General features: G+C 43.3%; 1 protein-coding gene across 1 annotated transcript; it reads right to left on the reverse strand.

Annotated features, from left to right (window-relative positions):
• Nucleotides 1-932: 932 nt before the first annotated feature.
• Nucleotides 933-27,914, reverse strand: LOC306922813 (alpha-1A adrenergic receptor-like; the record flags this gene model as incomplete). Its single annotated transcript, XM_079500656.1, has 2 exons — nucleotides 933-1,586; nucleotides 26,906-27,914. The coding sequence occupies 2 exons, from the start codon at nucleotides 27,912-27,914 to the stop codon at nucleotides 1,036-1,038; spliced, it is 1,560 nt and encodes a 519-aa protein (XP_079356782.1). The 3' UTR covers nucleotides 933-1,035.

Consider the following 27,914-nt stretch of genomic DNA (forward strand, 5'->3'; position numbering starts at 1 on the left):
TTACTGTGCACACAAGAGATAAACCTGGTTATAGTTCACGACATACCATAAGCCATAAGGATATCAAGTGATAGTAACAGAAAGTCGATCATTGGCTTCTTACACAGATTACATAAATCAGCTTCCCTTACTCTTGTACATCAGTCTCTTCACAGCTAAAAGAGAGACATGAATTCAATTACCAAGGAAAATTGGAAACGGGGGTGGAAAGGTTGTGTTGGGTGCATTTATTTTGCCATTGCCAACCATATATATATATATATATATATGGTTGGCAATGGCAAAATAAATGCATATAAATATAAATTTCCTATCTTGCTTTTTTATACACACCCACATGCATTGGCCACTTTCCAATCCATAACAGTACAGTGTGAGCAATCACAATCACAATGGATATACCCTGTCTCTACCACCCTCCCGCCTCCAAACAGTATGTTTCACATTGCACCACACTTCTGACACAGCAGCAATAATAACCTATACTCAATAACGTCATGTGAACCATCAATGGCAATGACATTATGATTCATTTTCTGATGAAGGTTGATGGGAATGCACTTAAAACCACTTACATGTATGTGAAATAGTACATGACTGGCATGTAATCCTACAGTATAAATGTCATCTCTCTGGTGCACAGTAAAATCCTCAGTGTTCATTGAACTGGCAGCGGTGGCCGAACGGATAGCGGCGCGGTCTTGATACCGGAAGGTTCCTAGTTCGAATCAGCCGTCCGACAGGTTAAAATTACCACCGCTGAAGTGCCCTTGAACAAGGCATTGAACCACTACGATGAAATGTGTTCTATGAGCAGGGCCTGGCTGGAAACAAGTTCTTGAGCTTAGCCCAGATACCCTGGGTAAATATAGATTTCATTTCATTTCATTTCAACTCGGAGAGTGGAAAGAAAATTGGTTCCATTTGAGCACTCTAGGAGTTTCAGTAACACGGAGGATGGCACTGCGTGGAATAGCACTCTGCTGGTGATTCAAGTCCCCCATTATTAGCCTAAGCCAAATATGATACAGATAGTTACACCTGGTCCTCTGGAATGGAAATGACTTTGTCCGAGACTTCCCTTCCTCCGGTTTGAAGCCGGAAACAAAACACATCGTCAGTAGATTCCTTGGAGGGGCCGACCCCCACAGAGGCCCCACTCGGCTCCGCTCTCGGAGCTCTCGGCCGACTGTCTGTGGGGCTGCCGGGCAAGAGGCTGGGGGTGGCCGGAGTTGGGGTGGTGGCGGTGTGGCACGGAGAGAGGCCCTTGTTCAGGTAGCGCGGGCTGGGGCTGGCCGAGGAGGGCAGCGTGCGCTGGCTGCCGTTCAGGCAACTGGAGTTGTTGTGCTCGGCCGAGAGTCTGCGGGAGTTCACGGAGGAGTTGAAGTTGGTGGAGCGGTAGTTGTACGCCCGAAACTTGGGGCGCTTCCGTCCCCACTGGCACCGGAGGATGCGGATGAAGGCCATCTTGAACTCGCGGCTGTATAAGGGATAGATGATTGGGTTCATGCAGCTGTTGAAGTAACCCAGCCAGAAGATCACCTTGAAGAGGGACTCCGGGGGACGCAGGTTCTTGTTGAAAGACCCTGGAAAGAGAGAGAGGGAACACAAATTTGGTCAATGTGGATGGTTGGCTTCTTTTTTTAATTATTTTTTGTCTTTCGCCTTTATATTATATTTTTTATAGAGGGACAGACAGTAGGCTGACAAGAAATGAGGAGAGAGATGGGGGGGGGGGGGGTGACATGCAATAAAGGCAGTCAGGATCGGCAGTCGAACCCGCGGCACACTGCCAGGCCTGGACCGCTGAGCCACGGGTCAGGCATGGATGGTTGGCTTCTACTATTAACTTTCGAGTTGAGCATTTCTGTGACGTATATTGTTCTGTCTAAGCAGTGTTGATTTTGTCGACTAATACTATGACGAGAAATGTTCGTTGACTATACCTTTTTTCACTGACGAAAACTAAATGGAAACTAAATGAAAACTAAGCTATGGTGACTAAAACTAACATTAAATATATTGACAATTTCGTCGACAAATTCAGGTTACATGCTGAAAATAGGCGATCTAGCCTACAAGCTCACTAGATCGCCTATTTTCAGCAAGTGTAAAATCTGCCATTACGATAGCATCAGCATTGACTAAAATCTTATATTTAGTCGACTAAAACTAGACAAACATTCCAGGTGACTAAAATGTGACTAAAACTAAATGAAAACTATTCAAGAGACTATATGACTAAAACTAAAATCAAAATTTGCTGACAAAATCAACACGTCAGCACTGCAGCAGGATACATTTTGCCCAGTAGATGGCAGTATTTTACAATATAACTAAGTCTGGTTACTTAAGTTGGTTCATTAACTTGTGCCATTGAATTGGAAGAGATATGTTCAGTTTCAGTGTCATTTATCAGGTTGTGCTGTTACAGATGTTGTTGCACATGTGTCAGTGTGTGTGTGCGTGCGTGCGTGCGTGTATTTGTGTTTGTGTGTGTGTGTGTGTGTGTGGGGGGGGTGTATATCTATTCTACGTCCGAGCATAGACATGGTAACGCCCCGCCTGCCTCTGATTGGCCTACCGACACCATATACATAGACCGACTGCCGGCCTTTACCAGAGTTTCCTCCGAGGTAATGTGATGCGAGGTTACTCCTTGGTGCAAGAAATAATACAAGTACGATATAATACAAGAGAATGACAGCTTGGCACACGCAACAGTAACTTTTATTTTTGCAGAAGAGGCAAACTAACAGTCTTTATGCTGTTTATTTACATACATGTGTAAACTTGAAACATTATTGTACTGTAAAAAGGTCTCTTTTCCCTCGATCTTGATCTTTTTTAGTATAATAGTATTAGTGTACTATAATTAGATTAATACACGATAATCAACACTAACATTTTAATTAGAACACACACCCAAATGAAAGCACAACGTACGTGTTAAATCAATCATTCAATCAAAGCAAATGGCATAAACAATATTAGTTTGCCTCTTCCATTATCTTATACTTACTGTATTGTTTCCCCATGGAGTAACCTCGCATTTCGGAGGACAGTTTGGTGTGACCATGGGGGCTAGACGGGCAGTGTCGGTAGGCCAATCAGAGGCAGGCGGGGCGTTACCATGTCTATGCTTATCTAGAATAGATATACACTGTGTGTGTGTGTGTGTGTGTGTGTGTGTGTGTGTGTGTGTGTGTGTGTGTGGGTGGGGGGGGGGGGGGGGGTGATAGGACAGAAACATGTTGCCTGTAATAGCTTTGTTTATATAAGCTTTGGTTAGATTTGTTTTGGGGTTTTTTTATAAGAAGGAAGTTAATAAAGTAGTTAAATAACTATTAGCTAAATGAATTCCCTAAGAACGAACACATAACCCTAATTTATATGTTCAGGACAAGCCCACACTGGGCCACTAACCACATGAATCCCAACGTCATTAGGGATATCGTAAAAGGCGAGCGTTCAATGAAAATAGGCAAACATTCAATTAAAATAGCTTTCAGTGACAATAGCTGATTCAGTCCACAATGTGATGATTATTATTACAAAACCTATATTAACCACTTCAGCCCTATATACATTTCGGCCATTTGAAAATAGCCGATCTACAAGATCACAATGTGTCGCATTGAGACGCATGGTGATGTTGTAGATCGGCGATTTTGAATACATTTGAAAACTTTTGGAGAAGGAGGAGAGACCATGCATGGGCTGTATTTTGCGTGTCTTAAGTACCAGGTCTTATTACTTAACTTAAGACCTGGAGGCGTGGTCAATGCTCTTTGGCCACTCAGAATAGCCAAATGGCATTGATCACGCCTCCAGGTCTTAAGTTAAGTAATAAGACCTGGTACTTAAGACACGCAAAATACAGCTCAATTATTGACTCTTATTTAAAAATAAAACTCTTGAACCAGCAAGTGGCGGTGTGCAGGTCTCTCCTCCTTCTCCAAACGTGTTCTGCTCTGCCAGGACCTATACGCACCTGCTGTAAAATTAAACCGGGTGTGCGGAAGTCATCTCTCTAATACCACATTCTGCATAGTGAGTACTTTCTACTTTTGGTACTTTAAGTACATTTTGATGCCAATACCTTTGTACTTTTACTCAAGTACATTTAAATTCCAGACTTTTACTTGTAACAGAGTATTTCTATATAGCAGTATTGATTCTTTTACTGAAGTAAAACAACTGAGTACTTTTTCCACCACTGCCTATACTCGCCGGTGACGGGGGCTGCCAGATGTTGTTTTATTTATTTATATAATTAAAAACATTCTTATAGATTAAACCAGTGCGTTCGTCTCCCACCAAGAAGCCCGCAGGTCAAGCCTGTCAAGTGAGAGGGAACCTCACAGCTAATGAGTGGAGAGAAGAAGATATGCGTCTGGAATGAAAACAGGGTGTTGTGAAAGCCAGGAAGTGAGCGTCTGTCCTGTGTGTGTGTGTGTGTGTGTGTGTGTGTGTGTGTGTGTGTGTGTGTGTGTGTGTGTGTGTGTGTGTGTGTGTGTGTGTGTGTGCATGCATGCGTGACTCGTGAGTGCATTCACTCACACATGTTGAGCATATCCCTAGTGCTTCTGTGCAGCCACACTTCTCCTACCTGAACTAATGAAGCATTACGGTAGATGAAAGCCCTTCATGATCACCGGCATTCACGTGGAAAACACACATGACATGTAGCCATGGAGACTACCCTCCATAGCTCCTTCATGATCAGCAAAGCAACATCTGTCTAGAAATACTTTGAGGACAAAATAATGAAAGTTAACCACTTTCAAATTCAAATAGGAGCATAGGAGCATTAAAAAAAACGAAAACAAAAATGTAAAAATGGTGTAAACGCAGTTCATAGAGCTCACAGCTGGTCTAATTGCAACACAAGTGAGCTATTACATCCACTATATTGGCTATTTTCACGTGACACAGTCATACAAAGTATAAATTGGGCTTAAGTGGTTAACCGGCAACTATCTTTCTTTTCAAAATCTATTTATTGAAATGTTCAGTGACAGAAATCTCAGGGGCAGCCAGGCATACACAATGGTGGATATACTGTAATAAAACGGAAGCAAACAATTGAAGTGAACTACTATGGATTCTTGGACAAACAATCTGCAGATTCAGCAAACTTCCTTTTCCCTTCCATTGAGCAAGAGTCGATAATAAACTCATACAATGACTTCCACATATTCAATAAAACAGCAATAACTCTGCAGCTGCAGCAAAGGAAAGGAAAGGGAGATGACATGGAATGGGAAAGGGAATTACTGTGTAATGTAGGCTTATCTAATTGTTTTATATTTTAACAATATTGTCTTACACAGTAAAGATTAAAGAATAGTAGATTAGTGAGTTACTTCATTAACTAAAATTAAGTATAGTTTTGGTGAAATATTAAATAATATTCTTCCATTACCTGCACATGTATGCTACTTTAAGATTTTCTGTTTACATAGTCTCTCATTGACACAGAACTGAACGGAAGTGATTGCCCTCCATTGTCGTGCCAGGCCCATGATCTGCCGCTTGAACTATTATTATGCATAGCGCAACCTCAAATTAACGTTTTATTATTAAGCTCTAAACATGATACCTAAAATACTTTAGATTGCGTGCATTCTTGTGCACGAGATTTTGACTACACACCATGGGAGCCACCGGAGGCTAACGATGGATGCTAAAAACGGTCAATAAAATAATATTAATTCTGGATTAAATTACATTAAACAAACCTGAGATATATCCTGTTGGCAAAGGAGGTTGCAAGCACGAATCCCGAGAGATCGCGGGTCTGTCATAGATTAGGTTAACCCGGCCACGGGTTAGTTGTAACAGAACGCTCATGTCGGGAGAGACGGTGTTGTCGAACTAATACCTGTCGAACTGTTAGGCTGCGTACACACCTAAAGAACAAATGTTTGGTCCGTGTGCGATGCCTGATTGCTATTTGATTGCTGCTCCAATTCATTTTCAATGGGAGTCACGTCGTTTGATCGGACAAACCTGTCCAATGTGGGGGCGGAGGGCACAACAAACACATCGGACACCTTGTAGTCAAAACAGCCAACGAACAGGGTGGGACTTCAGATCGGACAGAAGGGTGGTTTTTAACCGCCAACTAATAGGAGAGAACTTCCGTTCTTGACAGCACTGGGTGGGGTTTAGGCTGTAGTCTTCTGAGTTACGTGACACAGACTATTATATCGCTTGTTTGTATGTCTTCTTTTGGCTACGGCCGTGCGTAACTTGGAGAGTCCAAGTTGCGCACGGCTGTCTCCAGTTAGTGAGTCCAGTCTGGTACTGGTTCTATTCTATATACAGAAATACAGGACGATAGCCAAAATAGCCGTCGGGCCTCGGCAGTTGTGAGGCTGCATTAATAATTAGTTCTAAAAGCATGTCTTTTTTACGGGGATCACTATTGATTTTAATAGTAGACGCATATATGTCTATGAGTAGCCTAGAGTAGAAATGTAATGGCAGCGTACGAGGTTCACATGCGCAAATATAACAGATGTACAAGTTATCGACACGAATGGTACTTACAGTCTGGTACACGATGTAAGCTTGTAGATCTGTTTATTTTAAGCACGCGCGCACATGTGGGGGGAGAGACCCGATATATTTTATAGCTCTATGGGAGAGACGCAGACAGAGAAATATTTAAAATCATCCTGTCTCGCTCTAGCGCAAGGCCGCACGCATAAAGAGCCAATGGAGCAAATGTTAAATAAGCTACACAGGTGGTCCTAAATGATTAATTGATTACATCACTATAGCAAAAGACGTGATATAGGTCAACTCAACTGCAGCGGAGCTGTTCTGACTTGAAGCTTAACTGACCAGCACGGCTTCAAGTTTAAACCATAAGATGACATGGAAATGCCCGTCGATTTGATGCGCAGAAATAACATAGGCCTATATCGAATCAGGTTAAGGTGCACACATGGAAGAAAAGTCCTTTTTATCGGGATTCGGGGATATTTTGTTGTAGGCTATACGTCTCCGGTGAATTGTATGCACCAGCAGCAAGCACATTATTGTTCAAACACCTGCTCCTCTGTTCATCTGTTGTCTTATTTGGCTAATAAAATACTTATTAAGAATTCATGCAATTTCAAGTTGTTGCTGCAATCATGATTCATGTTGCTGTTCTCTTCTCTCTGTGTGACTGAAGTTTGCGCCCAAAAATTGTACAGTGATTTCCCGCACCCCCTCATGTTATTTTTCCCTCCGTAGCAAAATGACCTCTTTTCTTTTTTTCACTATTTGGTTCGTTTAACATGTCCACGTGTCATTTGTTTACATATTTGGTACGCTTTACAAAGTCCAGTGTGAACACCAAACGGACCAAAATCAAAATGCAAATATTTGGTCCTTGGTCCGGACCTTCTAAGTGAACTTTGAGTGTGAAAAACGGCCTCGACAAACTACTGCTAGCTGCTGCTGCAGTCAAGAAAACTACACTGAACATATGTGCATCTATTTCCGCGTGTCGTAGCACCGCCCAAATCGCGCAAAGCATTGTGGGACATGGAGGCATCAAATCATAAAAATGTAATCAGTGGTCGGTCGGACAGATCTGTGTGTCCGAAAGGTGTGTACGAAGCCTAAGTATGTCTATCCAACGTATGCACTATGCACCCCCCAAACCACACCATGCAACTCCTTGCAACATGCAACTACTCGTAACTACCTGCAACAGAATGGCGCTTTAACTGCACATATCACACACAAGACAGAATGGTGCTTTAACTGCACACACACAATTAAGCACCGAGGTGTATCCAAAGTTTCACTCCGGTCTGTCCAAGATTAGCTGCTCACAGACAGACAGACAGACAGACAGACAGACAGACAGAATAATCTTGTCTTTTAAATCCTGACAGTTTTCTGAAAAAAACGTATGTTTCTATGTCAGTGGTTCTCAAACCTTTTCATGGCAAGGACCCCGAGAATTATCTGAATTTGGCCGCGGACCCCCATCTGAAAATATTTTGTTCCAAGGACCCCCCAGAAACAAAGATTTGAGTTAAAAACGTTTGTACGTGTGAAAGAATATATATTCAAAGATTTGCACAGGTTTTCACAATTTTTCAAAAATAGCACATCTGCAAGCTTGCAGCGCGGGACTTGGTGCTGCACTATGATGAGAGTTTAAAATAATGGTTAATGTGGTTAAAACTTTAAAAGCGAAAGTGGCACAGATGCAGTCTTAATGGGTTAATGGGTCAATTCCCAGCTCCTCCTGGCTTGCAAGTGTCCTTGCGAGACACTGAACCTCTAACGTCTCCCGATGAGCAGGTGCTCAGGTGCCTTGCATGGTTGCCTCCGTAATTGGCTAACGTGAAGGGTGAATGTTATGCACATTGTAATGCACATTGGATAAAGGATCCAAAAATGAAGAAAAAACTGGAATGGAATGAATCCGAGACCACGATTAACAACAGCAAAATTATAAAAAGAAAATACATCCATGAAGTCCAAAACACCTCATATTATGAATTAGATTCTGTTCTACCGAAGTCTGCTGAGAAACCTTCCAAAATATCACCAAAGAAGAAGACAATAAAGTTTTAAAAAACCTGGAAGCTAAACCGAATGTGTTACTTCTTCTTTGGTGACATTTTGGAATGTTTCTCAACGGACTTTGGCACAAACTAAAACTGCGCGAGTCAAAGACAACGCTGGGTTGGTAGAACTAAAGTTTGGGTGAACTATTCCTTTAACCGATTACATATTGCCATCTGGTGGCTAAACTACAGAAAACTACAATGTTTTGACAGCTGTGAACTTGTTCGTTGAACTGGAAGTGATTGTGTGGGACATCTTCTCTCAGTGTAAACAATGGTTTTGTATTCGCGAGGTCGGATTAGAGTTTTATTAAGCTCTAAACATTGTCCATTAGCTCAATCCGAGCCATATAAATACTTTAGATTGCGTGCTTGCATGTGGAGACTTTGGCTATTTGATGACGTCACACCATGGGTGCCACCGGAGGCTAGAGATGGATGCTAAAAACATACTAACAGACTAACATTAATTCTGGATTAAATCACATTAAACAAACCAGAGATTTCTCGTTTTGGCAAAGGAGGATTTATAGAACTAGTCCTTACCCGTTCTGAATATATGAACAGCAAATGATGTTCAGTATGGGTAATGAAATGTAATAGATCACATTACTGATAGGGGGGGAACTGTTTACAGATGGTCTAACAACAACAGGGTTTAAGTCCAACCGGACGGGGAATTGCCTTGGCAACAGTTACAATCCGCTATGAAACAGCACGTGTGTTCACGTTAACACATCCAACTGTCAGAGCTGGCTTTCAGGTGCCTGTGCCACACGTTGGCCGCGATGCTTCCCCAAAGAAGAAGTTCTGTCGACTGACGCAAGAGTAGCTAGTAGTATCAGGGTCCGAGTTGTTTTCCCCGTGTGCGTCTGTTATGCGGAAAAGCGCGTGTGTTCACGTTAACATGCCCCCGTCCAACTGTCAGAGCTGGCTTTCAGGTGCCTGTGCCACGCAACCCCGCGTTGGCCGCGATGCTTGCCCAAAGAAGAAGTTCTGTCGACTGACGCAAGAGTAGCTAGTAGTATCAGGGTCAGAGTTGTTTTCCCTGTGTTACGCGGAAAAGTGTGTCCCAGTATTAATCTGTGTCCATCCCAACATGCATTTCACTGGTGACCCTTTCACTGGTGACCCGGAAGTGGACAGACAGACAGACAGACAGACAGACAGACAGACAGCGATCGGTCCATTTAGTAATGATAATCCAGAGAAATCACGGGTCTGGCATATATCGTGTTAAGGGTTAAGGCAGGTACATATGATACATTCATAATTTTGAGATATTGTTTGCTCTCATTTGTCCTGTCATTGTGCCCTCAGATTAGTTGAGATTTGCACACTATAAAATGTCATCATCTATCAACTGACTGTTGTTGCAGTTGGTTGTTTCTGGCCACTGATTGGGAACACAGCTTTTGTGGTCTGATGTCATTTTAGCAGCACAACATAAATTTAGCACAGAAAATGTAACTGTTGCTGGGCGGTGTAACTGTTGTTTTGTCCGCTCACCTGTGTTATATAGAACAATTTTAATTATGAGGTGACTTACTATTTTTATTGAACATTCAAGTCTGGTCAAAGTGGTTTACTGGGAAATGGGGTATATACATCTCATCTCAATGCTCACCCTCAGCAAGGGTGAGCATTTGAGGTCTTGGGGGGGTCTTTTTCTTTTCTTTTTTTTTGCATCCATTTCAGTTTGGTTTTGTTATGCTGGTTTGTATGTTTATGTCCCTGGCCTGAAGCTCTCAAGTGTGTGTGTGATTGTCTAGCCCTGTGTCTAGCTAACTGATTAGAAATTCTAAAAAACAAACAAAAGAAACAACAACAGCTAAGATAATATTCCTTTAGTCCAGCTTCTTGTCCATTGACATAATATCCTCAGTGGGGAACAGGGGGTCTGCTAAACCAGGGGTTACCAAACCTTTTCATGTCAAGGACCCCCGAAATGATACTCGCCGATACCGATAACCCCCATTTTAAAAGATATGCCAAGGACCCCCATAACTTGCCATAAGAGAAGATTTTACGGCTCTAGCAGTGATTTTCAACCATTTTCATTTCAAGGGCCCCCGGTTTGACCTGAATTAGGCTACGGTCCCCCATTTAATGGCATTTCTATCTCTGGGACCCCAATTTATATTGTAAAATCAAAGTTAATTTAACTCTGAGAGTGTACAAATGGAACCAAATGCCATTTGGTTTCATTTGTACACTCTCTGAGTTACAGACCCATAAGGGTCCATTTGGTTCCTAATTATCATTAACTCAGCGTTAATGCCAGTAATGCCACCCCACGCAATCCCATTCACAGACGTAACTCTTGTGGTTATGTAATCTCATTTAAGTGGCTGTCTACGAGTGGAAATAGCATGTGAAAATACCAGCCCCTAAAGAGGAAACCCATTCATGTGTCAGACACAAGGCCAACACACTTGCATGCAGAGAGCTATTACTCTAGCGTCACATCAGAAAAAAACGTGTACACACACACACACACACACACACACACACACACACACACACACACACACACACACACACACACACACACACACACACACACACACACACACACACACACACACACACACACACACGTTTCCTCTCATTATGCCATCAGAGGTTCAAGCCTCTAGTTGTAATATAAACATGCTACTCTACCACTGTGCATTCCAAGTAAGCTGCAGCTGTAGGCATTCGGGTGAAAAATGCCAATGTTGTTGCCGAAAGGCCCCATGATTGGTGCATACTGTATGTCGCCACCCTGTCTCGCAGGGTGGCGACGTCCCGAACGTCCCAACGGTATATCAGTGCATGCTCACATTGGTGGCTTACTGTGGGTAGTAGTAGCTGACAGACAAGATGAGAATGCTGTGAGCAGGCTTCGCCGGAGAATGCCTTTCAAGAAATGCACGTGTTTTTGTGTGACTGGCCCCGTCCATCCTTCAATCTTCGCCGGACTATCAGCTCCTCCCCTCCTAGTACACCAATCACCTGGCTCCCGCACCACATTTTAAGATGCACCTGTTTTTCTGTTGCATCTGGCATTTGACCTCACACATTGCTGTTTGACATATTGTTATATTTGTCGTAGTTTGATCGCTGCCAAACTCAGTCTGGGTTGTCTGTCCTTTTTTATCCTTTGTGGGTACCAACACGCATGGGTTCATAGCTTGTTAGTACACTGGGTAAGAGGTGTACCATCTGTTTTGCTTAGACAGAATAAGTAGCCTTTTCATTTGTTTGTTTGGGTTATCAAAACTTTAAAAGAGTTTAGTAATTGTAATTGCCCGACTTTATTTATTTATGCCACGTGACACATGCCATGGGAGCCGGCCAGCAACTCTACATCTGACCTCAAACCTCAAACCCTTAGATCTCCATATGGAGCTGACCTGTTCTGACATTCCATATATTGATCCTTCCCCACCCATCCTTCCATTCATTAACGCATGCCGCGCCCGGCAGCCGGCTAAAACTAGTGTTCTCAACAGTCAACAGGCAACCTCGCCCTAAAAGGGCGAGGTTGCTTCTCGCCCTCAGGGCGTCTTACTGGTTGTATTATAACAGTGGTTTTCAACCAGTGGTCCGGGGACCACCAGTGAGTTGGTAACCAAATGGACCCTTTAACTCTTGAGAGCGTATAATGAAACCACCCAACCAACCAAATGGACCTGTACTCAAGAGTTAAATTATTGTTAAACATCTGCATTACTTAATTTACAAGATGTCTACACAATTAGAATGTAGATTTATTTTTGATCAATGTTTGCTTGTTATCATGGAATTGTGGACAAAATCTTATCCGAACAAAATATTCTTTAGTTTTGGGTCGGAGAGTGATCACATCAAAAGGTGGTCCGTCCGTGGCTCAAATGCTGAATGGGCCTTGATATGAAAAGGGTTGAAAAGCACTGTATTATAGCTATCCTACAGTATAACCATCATAGGAATTGGAGGGAAAGGGATGGTGTTTTTATTTTCCTTCTATGAATGTGTATAATATGTTATTTGTATGCAGCTGTGACTGAATTTCTCCTTAGGGAGGCAAATAAAGACAACCTTGAACCTTGATCACTCCCAAGAACAGTGGTGCCTGTGGTAGGAGGATGGTGACGCCGGTCCTGTGCCAGTGAAAAATAGAGCTTGTGAAGATTCCTATACTCACTGGCCTTCTCACGGTGCCTCTCGTTGGCTTGGGAGTGGGACAGGCCCTACTTGTCATTGTGATGAATGTGTACAGAATGTACTACTATTCGAAGATACACTTTATCCATTAGGGAAGTGGTTCCCAAACCTTTTCATGTCAAGAACCCCAAAATGATACTCATTAGCCTGTGGACCCCCCCATTTGACAATATATGCCAAGGATAAGAGAAGATATTTATGGCTCTAGGGTCCCCAGTTTGACCTGAATTAGGCTACGGCCCCCTATTTAATGGCATTTCTATCTCTGGGACCCCAATGTATATTGTAAAATCAAAGTTAATTTACTTGTGAGTGTACAAATGGAACCAAATGGACTCTCAGAGCCATAAGACCCATAAGGGTCCATTTGGTTCCTAACTATTATTTAGCTGGGGACCCCCTGGAACTCCCTCAATGACCCCTAGGGGTGATCCGGACCCCACTTTGGGAACCACTGCATTAGGGCACCCGAGGAGCTGTACGACTTATGTCAGGGGCAGTTCAGCTGTGCATGGTATGGAACTAAAGTGAAAAGCTGGGCCAGTGGCTGATTACTCTAAACCAGTGGTGGGCAACTTTGACGATCCAGAGGGCCACTATATTTCCACCCTCATTCCAGGAGGACACATTGCATATTACTGTCGTAGTAAAAATAGCCGATCTACACGCTCAAAACGTGTTGCACTGCGACACGTTTTGAGCTTTAGATCAGCTATTTTTGCTAAATTGGAATTGAAAATAAAAAAGTAAGTAAATAAAATACTATTAATTCTGGATTAAGAGACATTAAAGAAACCAAAGATTTCTCCGGTCTGGCAAAGGAGCGTTTAAGCAATAAGCCCGAGATATTCCAGGTTCCAGCAAAGATTGGGTTAAATTGTTACTTTCTAGCACATTTTGTCATATTAACGGTAGGTAAATATGTAAATCTTCCCCCCTACGATACAGTATGACACAAGGAAAACTGGAAAGAATAACTGTTTCCATTAGGACAGACTGAAAATAACTTCTATACTTGGCGTTTAACCATGCACTTCAATCTCAACATTCCTATTCTGGAGGGAGGGGGGGGGGGGCGTCCAAATATAGCCAATCTACAAGCTCACAACGCGTCACAACGTGATGCATTGTGAGCTTGTATTTTTGTGCTATTTTTGGTGTAGAGACTGTGTACTTCTAGGCTGAAAAAGTACAGTTTAACTCATTTAGACCTGAGTACGATTCTACAAAACCTGACAGTTTTCTGGGCCTTGATGGCATCGTATTATGTTTTACCCTTGGTTGCATGCCGAAAATAGCTGATCTACAAGCTCTGTGTGCTTGTAGATCGACTATTTTCAGAGCGCAAAGCCTGGGTGCAACCAAGCATAAAATTACCTCTTCTCCAGTAACATTTTCTCGTGTACAAGTTTTTATTTGTTGACGAAATTGTCAACATATTTAGTCTTAGTTTTAGTCATCATAGCTTAAAAAAGGTAGTCGACAAACCTTTTTCGTCGTAGTATTAGTAGACGGAATCAACAATGATGAATTCCAAATATTATTAAAGTATTCTGACTGAGGCACCCCTGGACTTGTGTCACGGCACCTACTGTGAGAAACCCTGATCCCAATGAGCTGGTTGGGTTCCATGCATGGTTTCCTCAACCGTCGGCGTGCGAACGTGTGAATGTAATGCACAATGTATAATGCATTTTGGATAAATTGGCAGTATGAATGCATCATTTTATCATTTAACACAGGGGTAGGGGGTGCCCGGCCAGGAGTCAACCCACAGTGCCTAGTCCCTCCATGTGCCGGATGGCCCATCCAGTACCCGCCCAGTACCGGAAGGCCCACCCAGTACCGGCAGAGTAGTTCTGGAGCAGTGGATTGTGTGTCCCTGGTTTTTCCCTAATGGGACTGATCAAGGGTAGCTACTGGGACGTAAGTCGGGACTTGATCACCCCAGCTGGGTCACCCGAGTGAGGGGTATGATGTTGTGAGACCCGAAACCCCGAGGACCTTGGGATACATCACTGAGGATACGTCCCAGGTGCATCCATGCAATGTTTTTTTTTGTTCTCCCAAAAGGAGCCTGCATCTTTGAGTGTTTTGTTTTCGTTAAACATGACCCTTTGTCATGTTTTAAGTGTGTTTATGCTGAAGTCGATCTATACCCTGCGCGGAAGCCAGCCACCAGACAATGACATGTGGATAGCGACGTTGTCCACACCATGCCATTCTATCATGTCTACAAAGAGCAGTGCTTGCACCTCCTTTTCCTGAGAGCTCACGCATCTCACTGCGAAACAATGGGACACGTTACTGCAGCAAGACATCCTGTTATTGTCAAAGATGATAACAAGTGATGCTAAGCCACGTAAACACGCACTCTCCAAAAGATCCCCCGCACATCCTATCGTATCAAATGTTCCATAAATATGATTAATCCGTTAAAACCTGAGAACTGATTCTACAAAATGTCTTCTAAATCTTGACAGTTTTCTGAAAAACATATCAGTGGTGCACTGCATGGTGCACTTTTTTCATGTCAAGGACCCACAGAATATGTATTTGGCCTGAGACCCCCATCTGAACATATGTTGTTCCAGGGACCCCCCAGAAGCAAAGATTTGAGTTAAAAAACGTTCACTGTGAAAGAATATATATTCAAAGTTTTCAGGATTTCTTTTTTTTTTTTTGCAGATCTACAAGCTCGTAGCTCGGCACTCGGTGCTGCGCTATGAGCTTGTAGATCTGCTCTTTTTGCAACAGCTAAAGTTTAAAATAATAGTTAAGGTGGTTAAAAGCTATAAAGGTAACACAGATGCGTCCTCTGGTCTAAATGGGTTAAAGTTTCTCAATATAATAAGACATGAAGTGTTATTGCTCCGGCCGATTGCTTCCAAATGAAACCGCACCACGGGGGCTATTTCTAGAGCTCGGTGTCTCAAGGGGGATAGCGTTATGGCACTGCCTGTTGCCCTATGGACTCTTCATCACAGCCTCTGCTGTCTCCTTTCTCCACCAATGCTTTGACACTTAACACGCTCATTATTCTTCCTTCCCAAACACCATTTCAATTACCCTGAGAGCACAGTGGCCAGCAGTCTCACACACACGCACACGCACACACGCGAACACGCACACGCAAGCACGGACGCGCAGACACACACACACACACACACACACACACACACACACACACACACACACACACACACACACACACACACACACACACACACACACGGGAAAAGGCATATACATGTATATAGCACATACACACAGTAATTAGCATAAACGCACAAATAACATTATGCATAGATATATTGCACATTTGCAGCACTGCATACACATGCAATGCATGCAGCACTTGCAAATGCAAACACATCGTGCACATTGTGCACGCACGCACGCACGCACAAAGCTTTGTATAACACTTAAAGGCACGGGCTGGAATATTGTGTCACATTGGGTGCATGCTGCCTGCATGGGTCGATAACTCTTCTTCATGGGTCATTAACATAGCTGTGCTTTTGGGTGTTAAAGTGCCTGCGGTAATTGTGATATAAAGCAATTATCCCCTGAAGACTAATGATTTATTCAAGTGAGATGTGTGACTGTGAACTCAAGGGATCTATTAGAATGCATTAATTCAAATAGATAGTGATTTAACTCATTTGATAATAAGGAATTCCTGCAATTCTAATTTGGCTGATGAATGTGCGAATGTTGTTGAATTCCTGATATCAAAGTAACGAAGATGTTCCATTACGTTTATTTTGACTAAAGCAATTTAATGAGACTGAAACGTTTATTTGCTGGGGAAACCTAAGCCCCCAAGTGAAACATTTTTGGGAAATGGCTACATTAGACTTGTTTCTAACATTAGACCTAATTTAATCTAAGTGTAATGTTTACATAATGTGATACTTGGGAAAACAATCAGCCATTCAAAACATTCTTGCCACTTCAGTGTACACAAAAACAAGAGCAAATATAGTTGCAATCAGCGATAATGGTGGCAAAGCAGGAAAGCAATAAGCGATAATAAGAACAATATGCAAAATAAATAAGCTATAGGAACATAGACTGAAGTTGAGAGAAAGAAGACCATGCTAATTAACAAATTAACATTTTAAATAGCTGACCCTAACCTAGTAACCTAACCTCAGTGAAACTATACTTAATTCTAGTAAACATAACCCTAACTAACATCAGTAAAACTATGTTAAAACTAACATTAACCCTAAAATCAGTAAAAGAATATGCATAATGTGACCTTAAAGGTATATTCAGTGATTTCACTTAATTCAAATACAATAATAATATAAATATATGTTTTTGAAAATCCTCCCTACGATAGAGTGTGCTGACCATATAAGGAGTTCCTCCCTGTCCCCAGTTAAGCCCTGGGGTCAAAAACACGTAGGTTTCGTTTTTGGCTAGGGTTAGCCCGAGTGGAATAGTAAGAGAGTGGCGACACGCTTTGATCTCGCCGTATCAAACATTGGAACTATCCCATTGAGATAGAATGAGCACATCCGCATTCCATTGTTACAGTGGGAGTCAACGCGTGAATCTAATTTGCGTCCGAGCATAGGCATGCATGGTAACGCCCTGCCTGCCTCTGATTGGCCTACCGACACTGCCCGTCTTGACTGTCCTCCGAGATGCGAGGTTACTCCGTGGTGGGAAATAATACAAGAGAATGACAGCTTGGCACGCACGACAGAATGCAGCCTTGTAACTAACTTGTAGAAGAGGCAAACTAATATTGTTTATGTCGTTTGCTTTGATTTAATAATTGATTGAACACAACACACGTGTACGTTGTAGCCTACTAGCACGCATGCACGCACGCACAAAATACTCAGTCACTGTTATTAGCTTTGCACGTTTTCTCAGACAATAGGCTTATTCACTTGTGTCAATAAATAAGGCTTCCAGAGGGAGGGATCCAAAAAGAAAGTGCAAAACAACAACATACAGAAATATGTTCTAATGTCCACGCATTACAACAATGAGGGGGCCCATTTAGATGAATTGGGGTAGATAACATATATCATGGATTATGTTATCTACTCCAATTTCTCTAAATGGGGCCCCCTCATTCATGCAGTAGCATCATATAACACTTGACTGTATGGTCCTTTAAGTAGGCTATGTGTTACTAGTGTTAGGCGCCTTACCTGCCTGGGACAAGTGCAAATGTACAGGGGGCGGGGCCCAACTTGAAACCAGAACCTGCCCTGTTTATAACAGATAAAGTATAATGAGATGAATAAGGCATTCCTATAATAATTTATTTGTAGTTATTTGGCGTTTTATGTGTTTTAGCAATCCCTTGCTGTACTGTAAATCCTGCTGAAATGCAGGGGAATATCGCAGGCCTGTGTGATAATTATGCGCATGTGCTCCATGTCAAAAAAATAAAAAAGCAGCTAATGGAGCAATTTACAGACGTTCGCTTTATCGCAGTCAATACAGGGCTTTTCCTGTGTCATGACTCATCAGGGCTTCTGAGCAGCGATGGCAGGGTTTGCCTGGAGCTGCGGTGGGAGCCATAATAATAACGCATCTGTGTTCAATCTCCAAACTCACACAACACACCGCAACGCGTTGAAAGCGATCCTACTATGAATCATGTTTATGTATGTGACTTTGTAGTCCCCCGACTCCAAAAATACCCGAGTGGACCCGAGACCCGCACGGGTCGGAGCCGTCGTAATCACTCGGGCAGGGTCGGAATCGGCCGTATCCCCCGCGGACCTTGGGTCTGTCAATCATTATGTGTAATGCCCGAGTGGATCCGAGAAGACTACTGTAGGCTACTGTGTGTGTGACGTGTGTGTACGGTCTGTGTTAATGTTAATAAAATATTCAATCAGTGTGTGATTGTATGTCAGTCTGACTGTTGATCTCTTTCTCTCGGTCCGCTGCATGTGCGCTATGCTGCGCAGTGCTGCGGAGGAAAAAAACGGGGGAAAAAGGTTCTGTTTAAAGTGTGATAATTTAAGCTGACCTAGGATCAGGTTAGTGTTGCAGCGACATGAATGGCTGCGTTATTTGTGTGATGATGCTGGTTTAAGATCAGCAGCGCAAGGCAAGCTCTGTCTTACCTTGCACTGATTTGAATGAAAACACTGGTGTGCAATTCTACTTTATATCACGATCACAGATTCCGACAACAGTACTGTTGAGTGTTGACCTCAACAAGGTGAAAGCAAACTAGCAAAGCTCAAAGCAAATTAATATAAGAAGGTTAAAGCAACCATGGCAACTCTCGTGCGTATCCCCGCACGTGGATAAAGAAGAGAGCAAAGTAGGAGCTGCTGTTATAAGTGCCTTGTTAATATTCCATTCAGCCAAGACCGATACATGCATCTGCTAAAACTCTGATGATTGTGTAAAAAACTAATTTTAACTAACTAACTTATTACCTTATATTTTGATTCAGTATCTGTATCACAAATGTAGGCATAGGTCTACTTGTTACTTACTGCGAGAGTGAGGTCTAGCCAACACCAACTCGGACTCCTGGATCGCTGCCCTCCACACTTTCCTATCTATCATCAGGTTCTTGACCTCCAGACTAGAGTGTTGTTAGCTAAGCTGTTGGGCTGCAGTGCCTCTACGTAGGTGGTGCGCTTCTTTCCCCTCCTGGGTTTGCCTTGGGTTGGCTCCCATAGAGTGAATTTACTTGCCTCTAGTTCTGTAAGACAGTCTAAAAAAACTTGTCTACACTACTACAGTTGATTATGCCACATATGCGCAGCTTGTTTCTGATCCATTCTCTGCCGCTCTGGGTGTGTGGTGGTGTGCCAACCAACATTACCCCTATGCCAATCACTATTCAGATTACAGCAGAGGGAGAGCACAAGGATTCTGACAGGGAGAGCAGCTGGCATGTGGGTGAAAACAGTCTTTAATGTGAATTTAAATTGAGATATTCCTCTAAATTGACGTTCAAAATAAGGTCAAAATATTTCGCGCCGCCGAGCTTCGGTCGGTGCTGCAGTCGGCCGCCCAAATAAAGTTCTGGAAAGAAATTTGCCCGAGGCTAGAATCAGTTGCCGACCCCTGGCCTACTGAACAAGTGACCATTCAATTCGGCTTGATTGCTTCTCCATAAGCCTTTTGAAGATGCTTGGAGATAATGCTCGATTCCTGAGTTTTGACTCAACATAGGGGGATGGGGTAAGATTGGTTTTAGCTGTATTTGGCATGCCCCTATACCAAACTGCAAAGTTTCATAGAAATGTGTAATAAATAAATAAATAAATCATAAAACTACAGTAGCCTATTCATCGGCTCATGGAGGCTTCATATTTTCCACATTCAAACTTCTCTTCAACTGGGATTTCAGATGAATGTTCCATAGACAGGGCTAATGAAATGTACAGGTATAGTGCGATATGAAATGTGTGTGTGTGTGTGTGTGTGTGTGTGTGTGTGTGTGTGTGTGTGTGTGTGTGTGCGCGCGTGCTTGCGTTAGAAATGTCGAGTATGGGTCACCAGCATTTAGAAACTGCCGGATGCGAACTTGCATTATGTTGGGCAATTTTCATAATAGGGGGGTTATGTGTGACCATACCCTTAACCACCTATATAAGGAAACATTTTCAAAATGTCATCATGCTTTAAGTACTGTAGCATGTGATGTGTCAAACTAGGGGGTTTTCATGATTCCGAATCCATTCCAAGCATTAGTTTTGCACAATAAACACTTTGGGTTGGGCTAAAAACGGCCATAGCCGTCATCACAAATGTGAGAGAGTCCTGCTGCCGCCATGGAGCTACTGTATTTTGTTGGTACTGTTGTGTTGGAAATATAGCTGAACCTTTTGAACGAGCTCATGGCATAGCGAGTCGAGATGACAAAACAACAGATAATATAAATGCGGCAATTATAGTCAGCTGTGCTTGGTTGGCACCTCCGTTTCACATGATGTACGCTCTGCTTTATAGAGGCTCTGGTGGGATCTGAGCTGGCTAAGGCCAGCTTGTGCACGTGCAGTGGTAGAAAGTAACTAATCGCTTATTTTGACATGATATATAAATCAGAGAAGTGCAGTGGTGGAAAGTAACAAAAGTACTTTTACTTAAGTTGAGCTATTTGCACTTTACTTGAGTATGTAACATTTTCAGTACTTTTACTTCTACTCCACTATAGGCAAGTATTTTACTTTCACTCCACTACATTCATTTGTTAATTTGTAGATTTATTAACTCATTCCATGCATTATAGTCTAATAAAATCACACCCGTGTGAAGTGAGTGGTGCAACTCCGTGTGGGGGTCCCCGGAAGTTCCAGGCCCACAGGAATGCACCCAGGGGGCCGGCCCGATTCCGGCGAGCCGCCCCGCGTCCTATAATGGTTGAGAAATTACAGAGTTACTGTGTGGGGGTCCCCAGGGGGTCCCACAACTGTAGGCTACTGTACTGTACTGTCACTGTACTGTACTGTCACACCCGAAATCATCATATATACAGTTAATATGTATGTGTGTGGCAGCGGTGGCCGAACGGATAGCGGCGCGGTCTAGATACCGGAAGGTTCCCAGTTCGAATCAGCCGTCCGACACGTTAAAATTACCACCGCTGAAATGCCCTTGAACAAGGCATCAACCACTACGATGAAATGTGTTCTATGAGCAGGGCCTGGCTGGAAACAAGTTCTTGAGCTTAGCCCAGATACCCTGGGTAAATATAGATTTCATTTCATTTCATTTCATGTGTGTGTGTTAGGCTGCGTAACAGTGACACTTGGTGGTGAAAACCAACCAAACGCTATTTTTGTGCTCGGACACAGGGACACAGCCAGCCAGGGACACACATAGCTGTCTATAGGAGTGGTTGCACCACTCACTAACAAGATACGGTCGCTGCCGATGTATACAGTTACCTTTGAGGAGTCAATGCGTCGTAATTCTACCTCCTTATGATGATTATCCGGCTTAAAATAGTCCCATCGTTTGTTCTCCAGTCTCAATGCGATCAACATCAAAGAGGCTAGCTAGCCAAGATTGTCCCTCGCAGGCTCGCACCCTCGTTCACTTTGCATTGGACTCAGTTTCCCAGAAGCCCTTGCAAGCCAGTGATAGGCTGATTTCCGGTTACATCATAAAGCATCTGCCTTGTCACCAGGTCCGCGACAAAGCCGGTATTTCTTTTAAGTTATTAAAAGACGGCGAATTAAACATATAAAAAAATAGCAGGTTTTGCGTATTACACAGGGAAAGACAATGGAATAAAATGCGGGTTTAGCGGGTTATGTAGTCAATGTGTTAATTCTTTCTCTGCCGCTAGCTGTTAGCATAAATGTAGTTAGCCTCTGCCACCATTAGCGTTCACTTTAAGAGAGGGAGTTCCGAGTTTCCACCCCCCACCACCCCCATACACACACTCAATACACACACTTTGATGTTTGCCTCTCGCCAGAAACGTTTACATGTCGGGAGCGACGCGGTACAAAGTCACAAATTACATCCGAACTTTGGATGGTTGAAGATCCACCAAGGACAGGTCTCCTAGATTCCGACTGATGGAGGTTTGAAAATCCTGTTTATAGCCGAGGTAAACGGACATCAGATTTTACGTCCCATAGCTGGTGGTGATGGAGGTGTTGCATAGCAACCGGATCAATGTTAAACGCTGCTGTGGGGCTCAATCATTATAGGCTATACACGGAGTATACATTGGGGTCCGTATATATACCGACTTAGCAAATAACGTCCCCTAGCTGGGGGGTACGTATATATATATACGGACTTGACAGAAAAATAATTAAGTAAAACAATTGAGTACTTTTTCCACCACTGCAGAGAAGGGCAGTGGACAGAGGCAGCTTGTCTTCCACACAATCACGCATAATATCACCCGCACAGAAGGGAGAAGCTGGGTAATAATGATTTGGAGACAGGAAATCCCATTCCGTGGGTGGAGGTTAAAGAAAGTGAATCTCTCAGCCATCCAGCTCTAAAGTTTTGACACTGGGCCACACAGGAGCTTATTGCATGGCTTGAGACAAGGAAGGACACGAGCTTACACTGTAGTATGATCAGCATTCTCTCTCTCTCTCTCTCTCTCTCTCTCTCTCTTTTAAAGGTTTTAATTCTCATTTATTTTTATTTTTTATTTTAGGTTTTATGACCTCAATTACATCCAAAAAACCTGAACTTTGAACATTCAGTGGATTATCTGTGTATTATCTGGAGCTTTCTCTGGGGTTTGGAAGTCTCAGAACACCTGTTTGAGCCAGAAACACCCCCCCCCCCCCCCCCCCCCGCCATGTTAAAAGTTCAGATTTTGGGGTGCAATTGAGCTCAGAAAACCTATTTTTTTTTAGAAAAATTACAATTCATTTTTTCTATGTCGCAATCCCTTTAACTAATAAAATAGAAACTGTGACCATTGATGTTGATGTCCTACCGGTATTTCAGGTTTTCTTTCTTTTTTTACTTTTCTTTTTTTTTTACTTGAAGATATGCAAGGTTCACAACACCTTGTGAAGTTCTGGATGAGTTATCAGACTGAATTTCCAGAGCTTAAAGCATAATAATAATAATAATAATAATAATAATAATGGTAATAATAATAATAATAATAATAATAATAATAATAATAATAATAATAATAATAATTATTATTATTATTATTATTATTATTTTAGCTTCAAAGTATCTTTGAATCTTGAATCTTTTGCCAGTGTGGACGCAGCATGCAGGCTCCATGGTACAGTAGGCAGTGTCTAATAGCCTGCTGTCTATAGCCTCAAGGGTGGTAGCAGTGGCATATGACACATGCATCCAGCATCACCATCATTAATCGTGGCTCCGCTTGTACCAGAATCACCTATGGTTAAATTAATGATGGGTTGTATTGTATCTCTCTCTCTGCAACATCTAGTCTTGGTACTACCAGATTCAGGAAAACAATGCTGGCAGTATCGCACACCAGTAGCGAGGAGAGCTGACCACATGAGATATGATGTGGGCGGCAGTGGCTGGCTCAGGGGTAGAGTGACCGGATGGGAACCGCAAGGTTACCAGTTCGAACCCGGGCTCCCCCAGAGTTAGTGTTGAAGTGTCCTTGAGACTCTGAACCCCTGATTGCTCCCGATGTGCAGGTTGCCGGTTTCCTCCGGCATCGGTGTGTGAATGTGTGTGTGAATGGGTGAATGTAATGCACAATCTCTGTAAATCGCCTTGGATAAAGGTGCTATATAAATGCACCATTTACCATTTATATGAATGTTGTAAAGAAACCTACCAGATTCAGAATCACTGTCTGTCCAAAAAACATAAAATAAATAAATAATAAAGCATTGAAAAATGCATTTCTGATCTTGTGCAAAAAAAACTGTGAAGAGGCTTGCATACTGACAGATAAAGGATTAGGATCTTGAGAGGCATACATCTATTTAGTTATGAAGTGCAAATAATTACTTATGTGCAAAAGTATTTAAAAAATGTTTTGGGTGAGAACCGAAACAACTTCAATTTTGCGCTTTTATACATAGTGTGTGGACATCAATGTTGGCCTCTCATACCTGGCGTTAGCTTTATAAGCCTCCCTTGAGTTTAAAAGTGCAGAGTTTCATACTTCATTTGATCTTGTGCCACACCATGCAACAGCCTTTTCAGGCCATCTCTCAGGTCAGCTTTCTGAATCCAGTCCGTAATAAACAGGGATAAGTAACTTTCAGTTTTTAGGCACTACTACAGTACATATAAGTTGGAACAAACTCCCAGAAAATTGAAGGCGGGCTGTTCTTTTACAGTAAATCAAACCTTAAGGCCTTTCTGTTTGTGGCTGCCAAATACGGACGTTTTTCTCCTCCTTTTTTAATAGTTTCTACAGCACTCCCCTTTTAGTCTAACATCATTGTCTCCGTGACTATGTTTTGCACCGTGTCTGTCTGTCCGTCAGTGTGTCCGCCATTCTGTTTGTGTACAGCTATAATCTCTGGCACCGTTGGCTTGATTGCAGCGAAACTGTGCACACACTCCCTGGATGCCAGAGCAGAACCTCTGCCACACATGTTTCACATGGGCCTGTTAGTGTCACCAGGAGGAAGAGTTTTTTGTTTTTACAGTACTCCTACAGATTTTATCCAAACATCACGCAAATCGGTACACAGTAGCCTATCTCTATAGTCATTAAACAAAACAGGTCTTTCAGATTTTTCAGATTCCCTCCTGATTGGCTGAGATTGGCTTCCAAAGTTTGCAGAAGTGCTCCATTTTGAACAAAATGTCTGAAATCTTGAACGCAGCCGTGCGATTTTGTCAGCAAATTCTGATTTAGTCTTAATCATTAAGACTAATGCAGTGTTCATTTTGCCAAAAACTGAAATGTAATTAGCGACGCAATGCGAGCTTGTAGATGGGCTATTTTCAAAAGATTTTGTACTTTTTTTTACTAGTTTGAACGTATGCCAGGCAATACAATACGGTCAATGCTGTTCAACCCAATATTAACTCTTGTGAGTTATTCAAAGGTAACCGCTACTGGTGTAGCACCTCTTGTTCTGTCACCGGGGTAGGATAGGGGCGCTACAAGAGCTTACTACACTTGGCAGTTATGATGTCATTCTTGTTTTGAGGGGCGCTATCCCCTCCTATATACAGCTCTTTGTCCTAACTCGTGTCTCATTTGCCATTAACAATGAAAGGATAACTTCACACGGGTGTGATTTTTATTTTCCTTCTTCTTCTTTCTTTTAGACAGAAGGGAAGAGGACTGCAGGAGGCAGGGGCTAGTCACAGTGCCTCAAGGGAGGGCTTGTTTTCACAGCTTATCGTAATTCCCTTTACTCAGTAGGCCTATAGGCACTAATGTGGCTTAATAACTCCATAGTGTACCTGCACCTAAGCAGAGACCCTTGGAAAACAAGGATTTGGGCTCCATTTTATTATCTGGGAAAAAATAACACACACACTGGCCCACACACATTTTCGCACGCCACGCCACGCCACGCGCGCGCGCACGCGCGCGCACACACACACACACACACACACACACACACACACACACACACCATCAGCGCTCAGAGCTGCCAGAGACCACAGTCTGTGGTCTGTGGTCTCACTCCCCATGCAGCCCCTACTACACGAGGCCTTGAGGGACAAACAACACTCTTTGATCTGAACAAAGTCAATACATGAAACTGCAAGTTTTTTTCCCCCTAACCCCTTCATCACAACATGAACCACAGCATGAGCATTTCACCACAGTATATTGTTTAACCTCCCTCTGTCGTTCCCTAAACAGCCGTGACACTAGCCTCAAGTTCAGAGCCAGATTGTCACTCTAAAGTCTAAACCAGTGGTTTTCAACCCTTTTCATATCAAGGCCCATATTCAGCATTTGAGGCACAGACCACCATTTGAGATTTTGCCTCTCAGACACAAAACGTAGAATATTTTGTTGGATAATGATTGTGTCCACAATTCCATGCTGTGTTGATGTTGGTACCATAGGAGAGATAACAGGCAAACGATCAAAATAACTAATTGTGTATAGGCCTACTTATTGTATAGGCTAATAAGGCTATATATTAAGTAGGCTAATACATATTTTTTAACAATAATGTAAGGGTCTATTTGGTTTCATGTTACGCTCTCAAGAGTTAAAGATCTAATAAGGGTCCATTTGGTCTGGCTCATCAAAAACAAATTTGAGTGCCTGCTAGAGCTGCACACACACCAATTTTGCCATATGCATACAGGTACACTATGCAGACTTTAGACACAGGTGTACATGTCTGCCAACTGTATTTGCACAAATGAAAACTCAGAGCAAGAGATTGTCCCTGTGCCAGTTATAGATTTGATTTATAATAGGCCTGTGTGCCAGAAGCCAACAAGTGCTTCCTATATGCGACATAATTATCCATCCTGCCCAAGTCATTAACTAATTGAATATATTGCAGATATTTTTGGCAGGTGTTTAAACACAGTTTTATATTGATTAGATTTGTTTTAATTGTAGATTGCAATTTTGGTCATCTCTTTGCCTCTATCTCTAGGCTATATAGGGATTAATAAGTAGACATTCAATGGTATATCAATTTAGTCTAAATAGCCTTTAAATATAAAGTGTGTAGACAACTGCATGATAACATGTTTGAACCTACCTATGGGTAAGGCGAGGAAGAACGGCAGCCAGCAGAGCGTAAACATGCCGACCACAACTCCCAAAGTTTTTGCGGCTTTTTTCTCCTGGGAGAATTTCATCAGTTTCCTGGCGAGGGAGCTTTGCGGAGTTCGCGCCTGGCTGGCGCGGGTCTTGCCACCGGGCCCGGACGGCTCGGCGGCGTGGGACCCCTTGTGGATCCGGAGCGCCATCGACTCGCCGCCGGAGTTCATCCTCTCCTGCAACACGCCGGCCTCCAGGTTCTTGGTGGTGCGCTTGGCCACGATGTACACGCGGCAGTACATGGCCAGTATGACGAACAGCGGGATGTAGAAGGAGCTGACGGAGGAGAAGAGCGCGTAGAAGGGCTCCTCGGTGATGTTGCACTCCGTGTCGTCCGCGGACGGCGGCTGCTTCCAGCCGAACAGCGGGCCCACGGACACGACCATGGACAGCGCCCACACGCCCAGCATGGCGAGCAGCGCGCGGCGCTCCGTCACGATGCCCGGGTACTGGAGCGGGTGGCTCACGCCGATGTAGCGATCGATGGAGATTACGCACAGGCTCATGATGGACGCGGTGCAGCACAGCACGTCCACCGCCGCCCATATGTCACAGAAGACTCGGCCGAACACCCAGTAGTCCAGTATCTCCAGCGTGGCGGACACGGGGAGCACCAAGGTGCCCAGCAGCAGGTCGGCGATGGCCAGGTTGATGATGAAGTAGTTGGTCGGGGTGCGCAGCTGCTTGTTGCACACGACCGACAGGATGACGAGGATGTTGCCCACGATGGCGAACACGACTAGGGCGCCCAGGACCAGGGCGAGCGGGATGGCTCGGGTGAGATCCACTTCGGAGCCCAGGACCAGGTCCGTTTGGTTGCCCGTGGTGGAGTTGCTGGAAAAGTTAACGGGCTGCGGCGGCGGCGACGTGATGCCCACTTTTCCATAGTCAAGTTCCGAGGAGCCGTTTTTCCACGAGTTTGTCGCATCGTCAATGTTCAGATTCAT

The sequence above is a fragment of the Electrona antarctica genome (assembly GCF_951216825.1).
Source record: "Electrona antarctica genome assembly, chromosome: 1".
Lineage (NCBI taxonomy): Eukaryota > Metazoa > Chordata > Actinopteri > Myctophiformes > Myctophidae > Electrona > Electrona antarctica.